The sequence below is a fragment of the Caloenas nicobarica genome, chromosome 21 (genome assembly GCF_036013445.1).
Source record: "Caloenas nicobarica isolate bCalNic1 chromosome 21, bCalNic1.hap1, whole genome shotgun sequence".
In the NCBI taxonomy this organism is placed as follows: domain Eukaryota; kingdom Metazoa; phylum Chordata; class Aves; order Columbiformes; family Columbidae; genus Caloenas; species Caloenas nicobarica.
In genome coordinates, this window is record NC_088265.1 from 5,398,152 (window position 1) to 5,413,894 (window position 15,743).

General features: G+C 55.3%; 1 protein-coding gene across 3 annotated transcripts; it reads right to left on the reverse strand.

Moving 5' to 3' along the window:
* Positions 1-3,211: 3,211 nt before the first annotated feature.
* On the reverse strand, positions 3,212-14,845 carry MYBPH (myosin binding protein H). Of its 3 annotated transcripts, none has more exons than XM_065649577.1 (11): positions 14,255-14,845; positions 13,927-14,061; positions 11,809-11,976; positions 9,191-9,279; positions 8,437-8,632; positions 7,958-8,097; positions 7,645-7,804; positions 6,693-6,829; positions 6,076-6,262; positions 4,214-4,255; positions 3,212-3,367 (listed from the first exon to the last, which is right to left on the reverse strand). In XM_065649577.1, the coding sequence occupies exons 1-10, from the start codon at positions 14,652-14,654 to the stop codon at positions 4,245-4,247; spliced, it is 1,623 nt and encodes a 540-aa protein (XP_065505649.1). In that variant the 5' UTR covers positions 14,655-14,845; the 3' UTR covers positions 3,212-3,367; positions 4,214-4,244. The 3 variants fall into 3 exon arrangements, with proteins under 3 accessions (XP_065505649.1, XP_065505648.1, XP_065505646.1); XM_065649576.1 differs by having other exon boundaries at positions 3,212-3,408; XM_065649574.1 differs by having other exon boundaries at positions 3,212-3,411.
* Between the last annotated feature and the right edge of the window lie 898 nt (positions 14,846-15,743).

The window sequence follows — 15,743 nt, forward strand, 5'->3', positions numbered from 1 at the left end:
TCTGCCATTGGCCTCTGGCTCCTTGGAGCATGGCAGTTGATGATGCTGGAGGGCACCTCATCCATGGACCCGTGGGGGTACCTGGGCACCAGGCAAAGGGGTGATCTGGTAGGAGTGAAACTGCTGAGACCCAGGGCAATGGGATTTCTGCACCTCTGGGAGCTTTCGAGCCTTTTCTTTCCCCTCCATAACCAAGGGGAGGTGAGCTGGGCTGGGACACCAGAGTTAGGAAAAGGCGTCCCATGGCAATGCCAGCACCCTCAGGGTGATGAACCCACCATCCCTGTGGAGCAAAGGGTGAGTCTCCAACTCGCAATGCTACCAAAGAGGGGAGAGGACACCCCAGAGAACACTCTGCAAGAAGGACCGTTTGCTGCCCCAATGTCTCCCCACGGATCCCAGCAGCACCCACCACCTCTGAGAGCTGCACCCAGGGAGCTGCATCCCCTCCGTGTGTCTTTTCTCTCCTTTTACTTTGGCTTTGACTCATTTTCATAGAATCATAGAATCATTTTGGTTGGAAGAGACCCTCAAGATCGTCAAGTCCAACCATAACCTAACTCTAGTACTAAACCATGTCCCTAAGAACCTCATCTAAACGCCTTTTTCCCTCTTTTCTCCTGCACAAGGCAGAGGCAAGTCTCTCCCAGCCCCTGTTTCATGTCTCCCATGTCGCTCCCCACCACCCTCCCTGTGTCAAAACCCTTTGGACCCAAACTTTGTGGGTTGATGCAGCCACCTCCATGGCGTGGGGGAGCAGAGAGGGACCTGCGCCCATTTGGGGGTGAGCGTGGCATGACTGCAGGTCACCACGTTGGTGTTGATGTTGCCACAGTGCCACTTGGCCACCCCCAAGCATCTGCCCCAGGTTTGGCCATGGGCAGGGAGTGTCATTGGTCACACCTGAGGATGGGATGGCTGGAGATGGGCCATGACCCCCACCCAGCTCTGTGGTCCCTCTGGGTGCTGGCAGCCACACTGCCTGTCCCAGCTCTGCAGCAGGAGCTTTTCCAGAGCTGAAGTGGTGCTGGGAAGAGTTAATTGGGGTTATTTTCTTATCAGCATCCCTCGTTCACCAGTCTCCCATTGGAAACACACTTCTACAACCCTGCTCCAGGAGGGCTGTGCCCCTCGGACGACATCGACAGGCAAAGCTCCTGCAGCAAGTTCCCACAGGGGCTGGGAGGGGTGCGGAGAAGAAAAGGACTTTGGATGGGTGAGACTTACGGGCGGCTCTTTAGCTGGCTATGGGGAGCAGGGCCATGCATGTGTAGCAACGGGGCTGCTGGATGTCCCTGTCACCCACTGGTGCAGCCAGCTCTGATCAGCTTGGAGGGAGTTCCTCCATTTCTCTGAGAGGAAGAGGAGGGCAGCAAAGAGGGGTGGGAGGAAGGATGAGAGGAGGTGAGGGGCTCAGCCTCCCACATTCTGCAAGGTCCTTAATATATCACATCCAGGCTCCTGGCTCAGACCACACCAGGCACAACAGGAGCGGAGCGGAAGAGCAACAGCAAGGACAGGAGCAAATCCCAATAGAAGGGCCCTGAACACCCTCCAAGACTCCTCGAGTTGAAGAATCCCAAATCCTTTATCAGTAGCGCCTGTGGATGCTGCAGCCCCAGGGTAGCGCAGCCAGGACCCCCCTGCCCGTGGTCCCTTTGCACCACAGCAGCTCAGCCCCATATCACACTGGTGTTTACCGAGCACAGGTCTGATTCCCACTTGCATCTTATTCCTGCAAGTGGCTGCTTTCCTGGAACTGACGCCTTTGCCTGATCTTTGCTGAGGTGCCCAGAAACCTGACGACGGGGATGCTCATAAATTAAAAGGCATGTGGGTGCTTGCTTTCAGAAAAAACATTTGGTGGATTTTTCCACTCCGTGCTCTCTGGACCTTTCCCGGGGTGAGCTCACTGAAAGTGGAGGCTGTTACCCTCATAGGTCCCCTGTGGGGTTACAAACACAGTCTTTGCCCTGCAGGACTGCATTAAGAGGATGTAAAGGGCACATTGTGCAGCACGAGAGAGTCTTGGAGATGCTGCTTTTCCCCTGTGTTAGCAAACCCATGGCTAACACAGCCCCTGTCACTCAAAGGCACAAGCTAAGATGCCAAGGACATCAAGGGGACCAAGACATCTCCATCGGTGTCCATGGCCAGCTGTGAGCATGCTGGGGGAAGATCTGCTCTCAACCTCTACCCTGGCGGCATCATCACTAATCCCAACCACCTCGATAAACCAGCCTGACCTGGGATAAAAATTAATCTGACAATGCCCTCTGATGGTGGAAACGGTGTCTGGTGTGGACAGTGCTGTGCTGAGCCCCTGGGAACAGCAACACTCCCCCTGGACTTCAGCTTGGGCATGGAGAGCGGGTGACGGGGGACAGGTGGGGACAAAGCAGAGGGGCTGCAGGAGAGATGCTGCAGAGAAGCCTCGACTATTTCAGCTGTAGGTGCTGCCTGGCTTGGCTCTCCAGTGGCACCAAGGGCGGGAGGGACTCAGAACTGGATTTGCACCCTCATTTGCAGTGCCAGGGCCTTTCTCAGGGCAGGATCTCGGTCTGGCCCAGCAGCCCGAGAGGGAGGTTGTGCTGGCAGAGTGGGCACCCGCGCTGCTGACTCGGGCTTAACGATGGCCCTAGTCAACTTGATGGATCTGTCTGGGCTTTCTGTTAATAAACAGCATCTGACCCAAGCTGTCTCGGAGCTGTAAGCAATAAGTCATCTTTCTGCACATGAGTGATCAGCAGTTAACAGGGCCAATTCCTCCTCCTCCAGATAACGCATCACCATGTGCTGCCCCCACCGTCTCACGCCGTGGGGAGGGGATGCTGGTGGCTGGATCACTGCATCACTGATGTGGGTAAAGAAATTGTGCTTTGATGAAGAAGCATCAGTATGCCACAGTTTTCATGTTGCTATTTCCCCACGCAGCCAGAAGGAAACTTTTCCCCATCCTCCTCTTCCTTGTTGGGTCACTTCTAGTTTAATCATCTTCATATATGTTTTATAAAACTGGTGCTTTCTTTCCAAGCTCAAAAACCATCTCTCCCACCCCTGGTTCCGTGGGATGCTATAGGAACCCACAGCATCCCTGGCAGCTCTCTCCCCTCTACCTCCCCAACTCAAGCCAACTCTACAACAAGCAGAACATTGTGGTGTTTGGTTGTTTGTGGTTTTTTTTTTTAATGAGGAGCAAAGGTGAGCTTGTTTTTTTGTCACAGCCAAGAGAGGACCATGCCGTGACGGGATGAGGTGCAGGCCCCCAGTGGTACCACCGGGGAGCGGGCAGGCCTGCAGGCAGCAGGGGTCATGGCCAGAAGCATCACCACGTGCCACGCTGCCGAACAGCAGCTGCAGCATCCACCTGGGGTGAAGGAACGAGATCTGAGTCCTGCGAGGGAACCGCTGCTGGGAGACCAGTGGTCAGGGGTGAGATGGGAAATCACAGCCCAGACACAGCTCTAACACAAGACAAACCCAGCCTGGGTCTTCCACCCTCTCCTGCCCCACAAAATTCAGATGCGACCTTTTAGCTCTGCTTTTCAACCCCCAACCCCATTTCATACTCCTTTATATCTGCCCCCAGTCCCAGCACCCATTTGCAGCCGACTTGGCGCCCCACGTTTCTGAGCCCGGGCTGCAAACTGGGGCTCTGCCCACTCGTCTGCTGGGCACAGCCGTCTCCCTGCTGCACCTTCTTCCTCCTGGCCATATTTACAATCCTCCCTCCAACTCACAAAAGGGCAGGTTTTTCTCAGGCTCTGCAGCATCCCACCCCACCAGTGTACCTCCAGCCATGGGATGAGGTAGCCCTGAGCTGGGGCTCCATCAGCAGGTGACACTCATAGAATCACAGAATAGTTTGGGTTGGAAGGACCTCCCCGGCTCCCCCAGTGTACCCCCAGCCATGAGCAGGGACATCTGCACCAGCTCAGGTTGCTCAGAGCCCCGTCCAGCCTGGCCTGGGATGTCTCCAGGGATGGTTCAGCCACCACCTCTCTGGCCAACCTGGGCCAGGCTCTCACCACCCTCAGGGCCAACAATTCCTTCCTCATGTCCAGCCTGAATCTCCCTCCTTTAGTCGAAAACGATCACCCCTTGTCCTATTGCAACAGGCCCTGCTGGAAAGCCCGTTACCAAACTCAATCCACTCCATCCCTGAAGAACTGATCCACCCTCCTTCCATCCCACAGCCTCAACCCAGACCTACCTTGCTCTTCATCTTGCCCTCCAATCTGTCCTCACTTGGGCACTGCAGGAGAGTACAAGAGATATAACCCCCCTGAAATCTCACCTCACTCCCCTTTTGACTTCCAAAAACAAGCCAGGGCACAACCAACCCACTTGTGCGCACACACCAACATGCACCTGCACACACCACCTCTGCGCACACACGCTCTTAAGCAATCATGCACCCCACAGTCACTGCCTGTTCTTGGCCAACCTGTCCCCAAGATCCCAGCCACGCTTTGTGGCTCCCAGGTGCTTTGTGTCCCCAGCACAGCAACAAACCCAGTCTCTGCCTGACCTGACCGTGCTGCCCGCATGGCTGCACCGACAGGCCTGCCTGCAGGGCAGCGCGGCCAGGGCCAGCCGGGTCAATGCTCGCTGCACCGGCTGGAAGCTCTTGCACCAGCTGCTGTGGAGTCGAGCACTGACCCAGTGCCACGCCAGCAGCCCTGTGGCTTCAGGAGGGACACAGAGTGCCGGGTGCCTGCTGGATCCGAGCCCTGCCTGCATGGGAAGTAGGGCAGAGCGTGTCTCGGGGCAAACGCGTGCTGGGAAGAAATGGGAGGAGAAATAATAAAGATGACACGTTTCTAAGGACACACACTACAGGCTCAGGGAAGAGCAGCTGGAAAGCTGCTCAGTGGAAAAGGACCTGGGGGTGTTGGTGACAGTGGCTGAACATGAGCCAGCGTGTGCCCAGGTGGCCAAGAGGCCACCAGCATCCTGGCCGGTACCAGCACTGGTGTGGCCAGCAGGCCCAGGGCAGTGACCGTCCTGTGCTGGGCACTGGGGAGGCCAAACCGCGAATCCTGGGGGCAGTTCTGGGCCCCTCACGCCAAGAAAGGCCTCGAGGTGCTGGAGCGAGTTGAGAGAAGGGAACGGAGCTGGGGAAGGGGCTGGAGCACAAGTGTGATGGGAGCGGCCGAGGGAGCTGGGGGTTCAGCTGGAGAACAGGAGCTGAGGGGAGACCTTCTGATCTCTGACCTGCCTGAAAGGAGCTTGGAGCCAGGGGGGGTCGGGCTCTGCTCCCCAGGAACAAGCGCCAGGACCAGAGGAAACGGCCTCAAGTTGCGCCAGGGGAGGTTGAGGTTGGATCTGGGGAACAATTTCTTCCCCAAAGGGCTGTGGGGCATTGGAACAGGCTGCCCAGGGCAGTGCTGGAGTCACCATCCCTGGAGGGGCTGGACAGACGGACATGAGGTTCTCAGGGACATGGGGCAGTGCCAGGGGTGGGGGAACGGTTGAACTCGATGATCTTGAGGGTCTTTTCCAACCAAAATGATTCTCTGATTCTGTAGTGAGTGTGGGTGGACACGCACCCTCCTGCACGCCGAGGCGGGTCTGCGGCAGACAGCAGAGGCGTCTGCAAGGGGAGCAGAGCGGGGCACATCCATACAGGGTTGGGTTGGGTGCTCTGCTGAGGCAGGGAAATGTGAGCTGGGAAGTTTGGGCAGGATCCCGAAACATAAATTAAAACAGCCCAGGTGCAAGTGGAGGAGTTTGGGCACAGTCCCCACACGCGTGGCTGGCGGGTGGCTTGGGACACAAGTGCTGGTGGACTCAAGTGACTGCCCCATCCTCCACCAGCATCTCTGGCCCTTTGGCTCTGAACTTTCCAGTTTCCTCCCCACTTCTTAGACAAGACTGAGAAGATTTCAAGATGCTTTAAGACCATAAACCAAATAAGACCAAAGCTCCAGCTCCACAAGGCTGCCCAGTGTCCTTAGGCTCCCCCATCGCCAGGATCAACACAAAACAGGGACAAACCCCAGGACTGTGAAAGTGAGAGCAGGAAAAGGCAGGCACGGAGACCTGCTCCTCTATCTCCTCGGCCAACCTTACCTTTCACATCAAGTTTGCAGTCTACCGAGGCTTCTCCCAAAGGGTTCACAGCTTTGCAGGTGTAGACACCCCCATCGAAAGGGCTGGGCTTGCGGATTTCCAGGGAGCAGACACCCTGGTCAATCATCGCGATGTATTTGGGGTCTTCCCGTATCTCCATCTGATTTTTCATCCAGATGATTTTGGGCTGGAAGGCAGCAGGATTTGCTTATTTGTTTAAAGCCGGGAGAGAAATGACAAATATAACTGGCCCCAACATGCAGCCATCTCCCTTTGCCTTGGCCCTGCCTGAAGCTGCTGGCCCTGGTGGGATTCACAGTCAGAAGCAATTTGAAGAGCTAAATCTCCTGGTTTTAAGCCCTAATCTTCCCCAGACTTCCTCCCTCAGTGCAGAAGGAAATAGGACATGGCTTCAGTTCAGACCACTCTCCCATCTTCACGCAGAAACACCTTAAATCTGCCCAGGTTTGACTCGGAGGACAGCTGCAGCCACCTAACCTCATCCAACCCTAACCCAACATGACCAACCATCTCCCAACACCTCCAGCCACCTGCAAAATCCCCACTGCTGGCTGCTCGCACACAGAGGCGATGTTGTCCATGGAGGAGCCACTGACCTGGGGGAAGCCCCGGACGCTGCAGAAGAGATGTGTGCTGTAGCCCCGGGTGGTGGTTCGGTCTGTCAGGGGTTGGGTGAACTTTGGAGGCTCCATCATGTCCCTTTGGGGGATCTTCTCTGCCTGGTAGGTAGTTTCTAAGAAAATAATGAATTCTAGGTTGAGGCAGAATGCAGATTCCTGGGCTGACCAAAATATGGTTATGGGAACTCAGCCCAAGGTACCTCAAAATACTTCTGCTCCCTCACAAAATAAGCCAGACAGCATCTAGCCTGACCTGAGGCCCTGGCCTTCAGCTTAGACCAGCTCTGTCTATAAATCCCTTCTCATCCAATGATGCCACATTAGTGCCCAGTCCCTGCGGGGGACAGGGGAGATGACAAACCGCAAACCAACACCATATGTGCAGCACGTCAGATCCAGACCAGGCACCTCTCTGGATCTCCTAGTCCATCCCCAAAATCCAGTGCACAGAAATAGGAGCTGGAGGTAAGGTCTGCACGTGGCAGAGACCCCAACTCACTGTGTGCTACCAGGGAGCAGGATGGGAATAGGTGGGGCTGAGGGATGCTGGTTTAGAGATTTGGCCCTAAGATGGACCAGGGGTCTCTTCCTCTGCTTGTCCTGAGCTGCAGGGCCAAAACCAGGGCTGTTCCCCACCCCTCCTGGCTCCTGCTTCCATCTCACCCCAGAGATGTCCATCCTTTGATCCCTTCCAGAGGGCTGACCATGGCACAAGCTTTCCCCAAAGGAGAAAGGAGATGTAGAAGAAGGGAAGAGGATCCCTGGACCTCCACCTGGGGGACACATGGCCTCACGCTGCAGGGCTTATCCTGGGGACCAGCCCAGCAGCACCATCACGACACCGAGGAAGCCCCATTAGCCCAAATGGAGACAGGACCCCTCTTGCCCACCACCACCCCCGGCCCCCAAGCCAGATGCGGGTCCCCACTTGTCTTCTGGATGTGGGCCACCCCGGAGGCGACGGCTGCTGTTTCACTTGGCCCGCAGCCGTTTTCTGCGAACACTCGGAAGGAGTAGGTGTTGCCGATGATGAGGTCGGAGATGGTGCAGCTGGTGCGGGTGCAGCGCTCCAGCACCGTAAACCATCGCTGGGAGGAAAAAAAAACCCAGAGTATTGAGGAAAAGAAGGTTGTCCAAAGGATGGGGAAGGTGTGGGGGACACAGGGGTGTGCAGCTGCCCCTCTCCCAATCAGGGCACCCAAGCACCAGGGCACGGGAGTCCTGGGGGTGCTCAGACTCACCCCGCTCTTCTTGTCTGACTTCTGCACGATGTAGCCCTTGATCTCAGAGTTCCCATTGTCTGCCGGGGGGCTCCACTCTAGGGCCACATTAAAGCCCCACACGTCCACCAGCTTCAGGTTCTGGGGGGGGCCCGGTGGCTCTGTAAATAAAACCCGCACAGGGTGGCATCCTAATTTGCTCCCACTAAATTCTGCACCCTGAACATCCTTTACACCTCGTTTTTAATCTGTTTTCACTCTGTTGCAGCACACGTGGGATGAGAAGCTGTGATGAGGCATGGGCTGGCAGGAACCTTGCATCCCCAATCAGAGGATATCACCTCTATGATCCTGGAGAAGATCCTACTGGAAGAGGGACACAAAAGTCCCTTGCCTTGTTGCTGGTGCTGTCCCATCCCACCCAGAACAGGAGTTTCCCCCAGTTAAGAGGCAGAAACAAGTCCCAGAGTGACCCTGCAGGGTCCCATCCTCAGCCTTACCAATCACTTGGATGTCCAGGGTGGCCTTGTCCTCTGCTCCGTTTATCCGCACGGTGAGCTCGTACTTGCCCGAGTCACCACGCTGCGACTGGCGGATGTAGAAGATGGTGTCTTTGTCTGTGTTGCGGATGTTGATGCGGCTGGTGTCCAGGGGCTGGCCGCCCTTGGTCCAGATCACCTCGGGCTGCGGCTTTCCCTGGAGCAACAGGCAGGTTGGGAGCCGCTGGAGCACAGGGTCCCAACTGGTCCTGCTGGGAAGGACGGGTGGGCAAAGCCACCCCACTGTGTCCAGTCAGCAGTGGCCTGGATGTGGCCTCTCCCATCCAGCAGTCCCCAGGGAAGAACCTACAGCCCAACCCTGCCAGCCCCACTGATGAGAAGTCATCAGGCTCCAGGGGTGATGCTGGAACACGCTGTTCCCCCAAAGTCTTCATAGAGCAAGCCCAGCTTTACGTGCCCAGGGCACTGCAGGCAGAGCTGTGCTCCTGTTGCCCAGGCACTGAGACAACTGTGTTTGGGGTTGTCCCATTAGCAACATCATCAATAAAGACATAGCAGGAGAAAGAGGTGAGCTAGATAGGAATGGGAAAGGGGTTCCCACCCCATCTCCCACCCCGAGGCCATGAGACACAGTGAACAGGATAAGTAAGCCCGTGGTTGGCCCCAACCATATCATAGTGGCTAGAAAAGTCACTGTGGAAGCTAATCTGTAGTGAAAAAGCCTTGGGGATCAAATCCCAAATCTCCCACCTACCTGGAAAGGGATCATCATGTTCAGGGCATCCCCAACATGCCTGAAATAAGTCTGCCGCAGGTGACGGGGCAAGCGGATCTTCGGGAGCTCTGGGGACCAGAAAGTCATGCCATGGGGCCAAGGCAATCACAGCCCTCAACTGGGTGACCCATCCCATGCATTCACCCACATGGTCATCAGGAAATCCCACCCAGAAACATGACCACCTCTGCCTTCTCATCTCCTGGACAGGAGTCACGCCGGCCTACCCATTGCCTGAACCCCAGAATTATATCCATCCTTGAGATACCAGGTCACCAACTCAACGGCAGCACCCCAATGGATCATTCACCCCCTTCACTAGAGCCAGGCTATGGAGACCAACATGGGCTTAACCAGAAGAGCCACAGCACAGCCCACACAGTAGCAAGGCAGAGGACAGCACCTCCCAGTTAGGAAATATTCCTCCTCCAGCTCAGAGCAGTCTTTCCAGAGGCACACAACCCAACTTCCAGCAAGGACAAGGCTCATCAGACCTCCACCAAGGCCATCAAGAGACCAAGGCGGTGCATGGTTACTCACAGCAGAGCTGTGAAAGCCCTGGGCTTAAAATGAAGGCTAACGTCCCCAAGGGAACATAACAAAGATAAGCAAAAAACCCACTGGAGAATGCTGATGGCGCGTGTGTCTCCTTCTCGGGGTGAAAATAGCAGCTGTGTAACCCTACCGGCCTGGTGCCACTTGGTGATCCTTCTGGAAAGGCATTGGGTTTACGTGAGCCCCTCATAAAAGAGCTGCGTGTCTGTGCCTGGATTAAACGTGCTGGAGCTTAGCTCTGGGGAGGGGGCATGGTCAGAATTAACCCGGGACTGAGCGATGGTTAAACAGCTGAGAGGGTGAAACGCCGACAGTGGGCTGGGGAGGGCAGGGAGATGCCCGGCGGTCCCAGATGGCCCCACCAACAGCTGAGATGGTCTCTCCCCCACTCGTGCTGCTGTTGCTCCGGGGATCCACACATCAATGCTGCCACTTGGGCTCATCAGTCTCAGCAGGGCAGAGAAACCTGATCTTGGCGGAGGAATGTTAACTCATGGGTGTCTTCCCTGGCTCACGCGAGCCTTGCTCAGCCAGTGGCTGAGGGGACATGCTGCCACGGGTGGGAAGGCATTTTTCCTGCCTCAGCTCCCTGCAAAACATGACTCCCACACCAAAACTTCATCTGGTTTCTCCTCGTCTCTCTCCGCTTCCCAAACCCACTTGTCCCACCTGTTTTTAAACTCTCTGCCGTCTGTCTTGCTGCTATTTAAAATCCCTTGTGATGCTATAAATGAACTGGTGTGAGGTACAAAACGTGGTCTCGAGCAAAATATGAAGACCAGAAAGAGCAGATGAGGCAGAGAGGATCAGACTCATCACCTAACACACACCGGTGCCACCGGGGTGGACGCAGGGAGGCAGAGGGACATTGAGGGCTCATTTGGTCCTCAGAAAATCCAGGCAGTGTGCACAGGGCTGCACGCCAAATGAAATGCAAAAATAGGCAAGTGCAATTTGATGATGAAGAGTCTCCGCTAGCAAAAAGAAATAGAAAGAAGAAGAAAACCCCGCCAGCGTGGGGCAAGAACAAGTCACACGTGGGTCTTTCAGCTCTTTGGGTTTTACACCTCTCAGCAGGTACAGGTGGCTGGGACAAAGCTCAGGCAGCAGGGACAGGAGGGTTGAACTGGTGGGTGCAGCATGGGACTGGAAGTGGGAAACATGAGCTGTGTATTTGGCATCTCTTGCCAGTCCCCCGTGCCTCGGTTTCCCCAGTCCCACAAGGTACAGTGGGATGCCTTTGAGATCTGGAGGTGAACAGGGCAGCAGACACCAACCACTAAACCACGTCCACTTTCTCTGAGCAGACTGAGAGGACAGACCCTGCACGACCCTTTCCCAATGCTGATAATATCCTCCAAGCCTTTTCTTATGAAAAGCTGATGGTTCCTGGAATAACTCATGTTATTATTATTACTATTTTTAAGCAGCTGAGGAATCTAGCGTGTCCTTTGACTAACAGGAAAACTTATGCATTAATAATTCCTTGTAAAGGGAAAACAACACTATATTTGCTGTTTGATAGATGAAAACCAGCCTTGCAATCATACATCAGCCTCAGCATATTCGCAGCACCCCGGGAGGAATGTGAGTCTTGCCAAGCATGGGAGCAAGCCCTTCATTAGCGAGTTCAACGTGATTAAAGTTCCCATGCTCCAGACTACCAGTTCTTGGCTTTCCGTAGCTAAATAAACAAAGCTGTCCGGTGTGTGTGATGGGATATTAGAGATGTAAGTGTGGCCAAGGAGACATGTGCTGGAAGTGATCCCATTTCCGAGCTCTTGCACTGAAACGGGAAAACGTGGCTCTGCATTTTGAGTCCTTCACCCCCAACGCCTCATCAACTGCAAGATCAGTGTCTGGAGGTCAAGAAGCTGCTCCAACCCACCCCAAGGGAATCGGACACAGTTATTAAGAATAACACCTTGGTCAAAGGCTGGATTGGGAGGTATGAGAGGGCAGAGGCTGCTCAGGGATGGGCTGTGATTTCTCTGTGCTGCTGACAAAGCAGATGGGAATTACACATTAGGAGTGGTACTCACGGAGGATCTCTCTGATGACGACTGGCTGGTCCAAAGTAGCCGGGACGCTGGCACCGCTGGCACTGACAGCCTTGACCCGTATGTGGATCTTGTCACCGGAGCTGAGGTTCTGGACCGTGTACCGGGTGGAAAGAAAAGGCTCCTCGTTCGCAGCCTTCCAGTCTGTACCTGTGATGAACCCAGCAGAGCACTTCAGGTGTGCGATGGACAGATGGACACACACCCTAAATAGGGGGTGACACCCAGAGGCAAAAAAAACACTTCCCTGTGAAGGCTGAATGATTTGAGACAGCAAAAGGTATTTCATAGGGGAAATTGGCCACCCAAGCCTGCCCAGGAGTATGGGGTATGAAATGCTGGCAGAAGCTCAATTGTTGAGCAGGAGGCTGTTTGCTAGTAGAAAAACGCATTAGGCCAGCAAACATGGTCCCTGCTGACCTTCCAAGTGCATTTCTGGAAGGAATTAAGATCTTCTGACCACCCTGCCAGCCAGTCTGCTCCTCTCACTGCTCCAGGATAGCTCCTTGGGGTTTACCATGCTCCTCAGAGCATCCTCCACTTTGGGCAAGGTCTGCTCACCACCCACCACCAGCCAGCTACACCTCTCCAAATGCTCCTCCTGCTTGGAGGGAATGTCTCAAACTCACCCCACTGCCAAGATGTAGAAGCTCTCCCACATCAGCCAACTAACAGCCTCGCAATGTAACAAACCTTTCAGGAGGTTTCTCAATTTACAAAACACACCACTCCAGGCAGCAAAGAACTGGCTGTACCTGGAGGGCAACTAGAGCAACCCACATGTGCCAAGGTTGACTAAGCCACCCTGTCCACCTTGAAACCAAGAAAGTTTTCCTGTCAATGCCATCAGACCAGCCCAATCCCGCCAACTCGTCTTTCCCTTCACCACTGACATTACTCAAACCTCACTCAAATCTCGCTATATTTTAGCCAACCCAGGGTCTTGCACCAGCCCAAATACAGCAGTCATGGGGCCTGTGTGGTTATGACTGAATGACTAGAGCTCTCCTGTCAACCAGCCAAGCCCAAAGCAAGCTAGGAGAGCATCCAAAGCTGTGACCTTTGGGTGGCTGTCAGCCAGCATCCTCCAGGAATGGCTGCATCTTTCCTTGCCCTATGCAAGAGCCTCCTCATGCATCCCATCCAGTCGTGATTCCGTCCCCAGTCCCCAGCCCAATGTTGAAAGCCTCCCACAGCCAAGCATGTGTTGAGCGTGTCTGCCACAAGTTAATCAGCCAAGGGTCACAGATCAAGTTCCCCACTGCCCACAGAGCACTTTGGTCTCCCAAACCACTCCAGCCTCATGCAGCCCACCAGCCCCAGCCTCTCTTTGCAGACCCCTAGGTGAATCTGCTTTAGCAGGTGGGTTGGACTAGATGATCTCACAACCCCAACCATTCTGTGATTCAATTCCTCCAGCCACACAGGTCATTCACTCTCACCCCAAAGCCAAGCACGCCTTCAAGACAGTGCCCAACACACCAGTCTCATCCGCCCACCCCATTCCACCAACCAGCAATGCAACCGGAGAACCACAGATCATCGTTACCACCCACCAGCCCACCTCCATCCACCACAGCCATCCTCCTGCCAGGCATCTTGAGCCCCATCTCGCTGGGGCAGGAGTCTCCTGCTGACACATGCCAGCCTCCCTTGCACTTCCCAGGATCCTTTCCTCCCTCATCATCCCACCTTATCCCATTCCTTCTCCACTTCTTTTTGGACAAACATGAGAGAATTGCATTTTCTTCCTCCTGAGGTCTTGCATGACCATCCCAGCTCCAGGTCTGAGCAGAGCTGGAGTTCATCAGAGACCATCCTCAGTGGGTACACTGGTCTCTCCTCCACCCTCTAGCTGGACATGGCAATGACATAAAACCCCAAATAAAGGGATCACTACTCTCTGAAGCCAATGGGAAACCCCTCTCCTCCATGGAAAAAAAAACCAAAACAAAACGTTTTAAATGAAGTCTTTTAGGCAACGAAAAGGAAATGGTGCTCAGGGAAATGAGCTGCTGGGTTCTGCCCATCTCCATCCCACACCTCAGCAGAAACACCACAAGCTCTCTGTGCTTATGAGGCAGGAAAGCCCAAGCCTACTTCCATCTTTGCAGATCTCCACCACGTATCCATCCAGGCCTGACCGTCCTGTCTGCTCCGGGGCTTTCCAGGTCAGCGTAACGGAGTTTTGGCTCACTTCTTCCACAGCCAAGGACAAGGGGGAGCTGGGTGGCTCTGTAACAAACCCACATTGGTGAGAACTCAAGGCTCTAGAGTGCAATCACTCAATCTCCATGTTGGTCTTCACCCCCCGCCCATCCTCCTAATCCCACTCCAAAAATACCCTTGATGACTTCATCCCTCCATCCCTTCACCCCAGCATCCTCATGTCTCCCCTCCGCACTTCAGTGTCCCGTCCTCTCCTCACCTTCTTTTGGTTTCTCAGGTTCAGGGGCTGGGGTTTCAGCTGGAGGGGCTGGGGGACCTTCTTGAGGGGCTGGACTTGCCTCTGTAGTGGGGACAGGAGCAGATTCGCCTGCGGGGGCTGTGGGCTGCTCCGCGGTGGGGGGATGTTCAGGGGCTGAGGACTCTTCAGCAGCTGGGGCTGGTGCTGGTTCTTCCTTTGGGGCTGGCGCTGGTTCTTCCTTTGAGGTTGGTGCTGGTTCTTCCTTTGGAGCTGGTACTGGTTCTTCCTTTGGGGCTGGTGCTGGCTCTTTCTTAGGAGCCTTCGACTCTTTCTTTGGTGCTGCTGACCCTTTCTTTGGAGCTGCCGACTCTTTCTTCGGAGCCGCCGGGTCTGCAGCTGGAGGTGCAGTTTTGCCCGTCATTGCTGCAAAGCCTGGGGGCTGCGGAAGGGGATGTTTTGGGGTCTCTGCTCCGGGATCTCCGCTCTGGATTGGGTTCCCTGCTCCAGATCAAGGGTCTTTCCTCCAAATGTAGGATCTTGACTCCAAAACTGGAATCCTTGCTCTGGACCAGGCGTCTCCACTGCACAGACGGTTTCTGCTCCGGTACGGCTGTGCTGGGAGGGGGGGAACCAGGTCACTGAACCAGAACAGGGGCTGGGAGATTTTTATAGGCTTCGGCTGGCACTTGTCACCTCCCTGCAAACCAATCTGCCTGCGCAGGCGGGGGCCGCCAGGAATAGCCACCCGGGACCTGCACATTCAGCAGGGATGGCAGCACATGGTCCTGCCCCCCCGCCACCCCCTGGTCTCACACGCACGGGACTGGGCAGGCCAGGGCCAGGTCACCTTTCTTTGGGGACATGGCTCCTGTCCCCAGCACGAAAAGCCCCTCCAGCCAAGGGCTTCCCAGCCCCCGCACTGCCCCTCCAAGTCCTCCCACAGCCTCCCCATTGACCCTGCACCCCCCATCCCTTCCCCCAGCCCTTGCCTTGACACTAGAACCCCCCACCCCAATCCTCCCTGTTAATCCTGCATTGACTCGCCCAGCCCACCTGTTCCCCCCTGTGTCCTCCCATAGGCCCCACTGTAACCCCAGACCCCTCTGCTCCCCCGTGTCCTCCCCCAGCCTCAACCTCAGTCCCACAATTGTTGAGGTTGGAAGGCAGCTCTTGGGATCCTCTGGGCCAACCCAGCTGCCCGCACCCCTGACCCACATTCCTGGAGAAGACTAATCACCAGCCAGCCCTATGCCATGTCCTCCAGCCTCTGCCCTGCCCATCAACCAGGACCTTGTCCGTGGAGTCTGGTCACCCCAGGACTCAAAACCAGACCTTCTGTTAGCCCTCAAACCCCAAAGACCTTACTCATCCAGGAAAGCCCCATTAGTCCTATAAGATATAACCCCACTCACCCCCGTCCTTGCTTCCCTCACTTGCCAGGCTCTGCATGAGATGCTACTAAAAATGTCTCCATAACCTATGTTCTTATTCCTCAACCTTCTGCAAATCC